General features: G+C 33.6%; 1 protein-coding gene across 3 annotated transcripts in view; it reads right to left on the bottom strand.

Moving 5' to 3' along the window:
* Positions 1 to 2,434: 2,434 nt before the first annotated feature.
* Positions 2,435 to 5,513, bottom strand: part of LOC106874739 (uncharacterized) — an 18,084-nt gene continuing 15,005 nt past the window's right edge. For all 3 annotated transcript variants that reach the window (XM_014922574.2, XM_052974440.1, XM_014922575.2), the window contains 3 exons: positions 5,150 to 5,246; positions 3,878 to 3,969; positions 2,435 to 2,598 (listed from right to left, as the gene is read on the bottom strand). In XM_014922574.2, coding sequence (XP_014778060.1) covers positions 2,504 to 2,598; positions 3,878 to 3,969; positions 5,150 to 5,246 — 284 coding nt within the window. In that variant the 3' untranslated portion in view covers positions 2,435 to 2,503. The remainder of the gene's footprint in view (positions 2,599 to 3,877; positions 3,970 to 5,149; positions 5,247 to 5,513) is intronic.

The following is a 5,513-nucleotide window of genomic DNA, read 5'->3' as shown; positions in this document are numbered from 1 at the left end:
ATATATATATATATATATAAATGTTTTTTCTATGCTTCTGTTATATTTTATTGTTGGTAGATAGATATCCCAATATCAATTTTATGTGTTTATAATTTAATCTGTCTCTTTTCATTTTACATTTCTTACCTCAGTATATTATTATTATTATTATTATTATTATTATTATTATTATTATTATTATTATTACTACTACTACTACTACTACTACTACTACTACTACTACTACTACTACTACTACTACTATCTAAACCGGTTAGCAGGCAGAATCATTAGCATGCCGGACGAAATGCTTACCGGTATTTTGCCCGTCGATACATTCTGAGTTCAAATTCCGCCGAGGTCGACTTTGCTTTTCATCCTTTCGAGGTCGATAAATTAAGTACCAATGAAACACTGATGTCAATGTGATCGACTAGTCCCCTCCTGCAAAATAGTTGTTCAGTTTTTCTTCCTTCTCTTTGATCCTGTTGTCACTGGAACATGATTTGTCGATTATCATGCATGTTCTGTCTTTTTTATTCAAAAAACATTGTCCTACGCTAGCGTACCCCAACCCACATTATCAATAAGTAATTAATATACCTAATCTTCTTTCTACGCTAGCCTACCTTTTTCCTATAATTCTTTTCAGTCGAGAACGACCAACTCTTTTTACACGTTAAATTTCCCCTCATCTAGCTTTTTCATTTCCTTTTCATTGCACTACTCAAACCTAAATATTATTCCGATATTTTGTCTTTACACGCTAAATCGTACGCCTACACATACACATACAAGCACACACATAAACACAGACACGTAGGTATATTTTCATGATACTAAGACAATATCCTTTAAATGGACATTAGTTCGTCCTCGTACAAGTTTGTTATTTTTCAATGCTATAAGAATTGTTATTACAATTAATAATTCAAGTTAGAATTTTCTTTATCGGTACAAGTTTTTCACTTTATGTTCGCCGTAATTTAAGAATTGATTACTGTGTAGTATATGAACTGCAACGAGAACTAAAGAATAAAAACGTTATTTTATATAGCTTTCGCGAAATTAATTTTGATGGTGAAATCGCTACAGACAAGTTTAAACTGACAATTACTTCACATTTGTCAAAGCTATTGGCAACCAATTCCATTGTCATACGACAAATATGATAGTAAGATTGTTCTTAACATGTCATAAGACTTGTTATGGAGATATATAACGTTTCTACTTAGAGATTAAATATTACTTTTTTCACTGATATTCATAACGCAGAGACGTATTAGTGATAGAATAATAAAGGTCATAACATGAATGTGATAGTAAAGTCAGTATTAATCTGTCATCTTAACATTTATTACAATGATATATTACATCGTAACTAAAGGAGATGAACATTATTTTACACTGTCACTACAGAATATTAGTGATGCAGAGATACTTTATATAATAAAGATGAACATTTGTGTGTATTTGTCGATTTTTAGGAAGAAAGGCTACAGCATCTACATAAAAAGTAAAAGTTAATTCTTGTGTAAAATATTCCGTAGAAGACAAGGGAAGTGGTCCCGAGTCTCTAAGTACTTCTCTGAGGAAGTTGTGGGCCTTTTCCAAAATATTGCACGTAACGTTGTCCCCACAAAAAAATGCCCGGCCTAAGGGGGGTTTACATACATACACACAGACACATGAATATGCAAAATGCATACATACATATGTACAAAAACACCCATACACCCACACATAGATACATACTTGCATAATTACATACATACATGCATGTGTGTGTATACATGCACGCTGACACTTGTACACAAACGAAACAATCAAACAAAAAGAAACGCAGCTCCGATAACGGAGAGTGCCAGCAATTGTTAAAGACGTTGCGAGAAGCAACGAAAATTTTAGAAGAAAAAATAATAAATGAGTGGAAATAGAAATGGTGAGTGTGAATAATGCATCAAAACGGAATGACGCACCCCAGACACAACAAAACTAAAGGAAAGTTCTGGGAAAACAAGTAAAATCAGAAATTCATTTATGGTCTATTTTTCACGTTTTACGATGTTTGATCTTCAGTTCTCTCCTTCATTATTCTATGTGTACGAAGATGTATGCTACTCACAGAGACATCCTATTAAATTCGTGTGAAGTTTAATAGCATTATCATATTGTTTTTATTCGTTTTATATTTATATCTTCGAGCCACCAGGCTATTCGCCTAAGAAAAGCTATTTGTATTTTTGTTTGTTGTAATACTTAAGTTCAATAAATAAGTTAATAGCCAATTCTTATATATGCTCAATAAGTGAATAACTTTCAATATTCATAGTAAACTTTGGTAGTTTTTGTTTTTTCAACCCAGTCAATGATGGGTGTTTTAGCTAGTGCCATATAAATGTAAATTCTGCGTCATATATTCATTCTGAAAATGATTTAGTCAGAGAAAACATTAATTGGTTATTTTTTTATAAATAGTCTCACAATAGATACATTTTTTTTCAGCTGACTTCGAATTGCTTCACACCAATATTGGTAGAATGAGAATTGGTAAAATGCTGTAAGGCGATGTAAAACAGGCTGAAGAATGATATTTGGGTTGCGGCGAAGCTGTAGCTAGAATAGATATAAAAGAGCGTGTTTAGAAAATTAGATTCATTTTAAAATAATAAAATTATTTTGTTTCAGGCATTGAATTGCAGTCATGCTTCAGCACTACCTTTAGGATTTAGCAGGAGAAATCGACTCCAGTACATATTATTTTTCAGTGGCTGATAGTCGTTCAACCTCTTTTGCCGTTCTACTAAGGTGCGGAGTCGTAAACAAAACGTGTCCACGTGAACACAAATCGTCATTGATAAATACATTCGTTACAGATGGCATCAAGTAGCTGTAAACATCCGACAGACGCATTTTGCTTTGTCTGTGGCGAATCTATCAATGCAAAAACAATAATCTGCTCTCTGGCATCATCTGCTAAAATGTGTGAGGCATATTTCGGAATACTTGTTGAGGATCAAGGCAAACCCTGGGCGCCTCATTTCACCTGCGAACTATGCAAAAGAACTGTAGAAGGTCGGATGGAAATTCTACATATTCTGATGGTGGAATTCTTAAGTGTAAAAGTTTTGGAATTTTTCTAATTTTGATGTATTTTTAGTTTTATTATTTTTTAACCAGTGTTATTGAAACACTTACTGACCAAACCCACACTAGGTGAAATGTATTTGTATTTTTATGCACATTCTTCTTGGGTTTTTGTTTTTTTCGCTATGTTGCAGGATGGTGCAGAGTGTGAAATAGTCATGAAACTAACAATCCTAGGAATTTGGAGGGAACTAACTGAACACCTAAGCGATTGCATCATTTGCATGGCGGACCCTTCCAAATATTGATCTAACTAGAATGCAATTGCTATCATATATCGAAACCTTCTCTCAACCATCACTCCAGTGTCACACTTCCCTGAGCTCCTCGTTCCCATTCCTGCAAAAAGAGAGAGAGCAGCAATCTTCAGAAGAGAGCAGCACATATAAAAGAGGATGAAGTCTTTAATCCAGATTACAGAGTTGCAGCTGAAGCGATAAACCCATATTACACCCAACCAAGAAGGCCTCAGTGACCTGTTGAGAGGTCATTGTCTGCCAAATTCCAAAACCGAGCTTTTGACGTCGCGACTCGAGCAGGGTAACTTGTTACATGAACATGAGTAGTTGGAGATCGCCATGTCTTGAGACAGATTCTTTGGGGTTTGAATAAATATCTTAAGAAAAGCAAAGTTTGAAGGAAATATTAGCCCATTTTCAAACATTCTAAGAGTAAGCAAATACGAAATAGCAGTCGCCACCCAAGGCCAAAATTCGCCTTCCACAGTGTTATACTCAAAATGTCTTACGAGCGCAGTTATAGGTCTTATATTCTTCAAGATACTTTTGAGCACAAATCCAACGTTTTTTTACAGCACATAATTCATATTCGTAATAGAATCTGAAAGGTAAATGCAAAGCAGTAAATAATATTTTAGAAAAGAAGACTTAATAAAGTTGGTAATAAATATAACGCATCCAGCTGTCACGTGCTACTTTATATGGCATAGAAATATGTATCATGCTTTCATTAATTTACGTTTGGTGCCTACATAATTACAGTCGGATGTAAACAAAGCAGATAATCATGGCCTTCCCAAAGATCCCTCAACAGAAAACAAAGGATGAGACAGATGGACCAATAGAAGGTCGCACCAGCATCGAGTTGTACTCATTACAGCCTGAAAATGAAGTACTTTTTCTCAAGGAAGATGGGCTCCGTTTGAGGGTGTTTAGCTGTCAGAAAGCAATCCATTGATGGGGAGACTTGAAAAGGAAGGATTGATGGAATGGCTGGAAGTAAAATCATTCTATCCCTGCCCTTTGAAAAGCTGTTCTATTCGTAGTATGGTTTCCTACCATCTGGCTGGTTGAGGCAGGACTTTCTGCTGTAAATGATATGCTGACAAATAAGTGAAATGTTTTACAAAATGAAAAAGAGAAGATTTGCGCCTGAAATTGAACCAAGATTTGAAAGTTGAGTTAGACAAGCTGATAGTAAGACATCAATAGCATTGTAATCATTAAACATATTTTCTATTTTCTGCCAGATTTTGTAAATATTTTATTTCTCATCGACATTTTCAATTTCAGTGTGTGATCGTAGCAAATGTGGGCCTGAGGGGAAAAGTTTAAGGACTACTGCTTTAAATTATTTGATTTATACCTATGCTGGGAATTAACGTTGTATTAAATAATTATGGAGCATGACAGTGGAGGACATTATATGTACAGCGATAGCCTTATTACAATACTTTCTCCGATATAATCTTATTGTGACATTTGTCACCGAAATATTAATTAAAAATGTTGGCTAAAGTGGCGGGATAGAACCGATTAGAGCAATCACTCTGCTTAACTAGTATGTCTTTTATCGATTCCGCCTTTAATATCTCACTGAAATTAATCTGGTGGATTTAGTTTTGAAGACACACTACCAAACAATTTTTAGTCGAGTTCCACTGTCAGAGAAAAATATTTATGATTAGCGTTTGATGGTATCATTGTTTATGGAAATTAAAATCAAATATAATTATTAGAAGAGGTATAAATAGTAAAAAAGTTAATAAAATATTATGTACCGACAGTTGTCTGCACGACTACCTGTGTAATATTGCAAGGTTTCAGGGCAAAGTAATTTTGGCTCACATGAGTGAACCTGAAATATTTCATTTAATGCTGAAAATTAAATAATTTTAGTATCAATATTAATGTCACATTGAAAAAATATTATAAAATAGATGTAAAGTTTTAAAAAATGTATATTTTGTTAGAAACGAGGTTATCATTATCGACTGGAAATTATAATGTCTAATTGAATATGATGAAGAAAACATCTAAAAAATCTATTATATTCAGATTGTTCGTGATGTTTAGTTATTCAGACATATACATATACATGCATAGAAATATATATATATATATATATATATATATATATATATA

The sequence above is a fragment of the Octopus bimaculoides genome, chromosome 18 (genome assembly GCF_001194135.2).
Source record: "Octopus bimaculoides isolate UCB-OBI-ISO-001 chromosome 18, ASM119413v2, whole genome shotgun sequence".
Taxonomy (NCBI): Eukaryota; Metazoa; Mollusca; class Cephalopoda; order Octopoda; family Octopodidae; genus Octopus; species Octopus bimaculoides.
The sequence above is the reverse complement of the archived record's forward strand: the minus strand, read 5'-3'. Positions and strand labels throughout refer to the sequence as shown.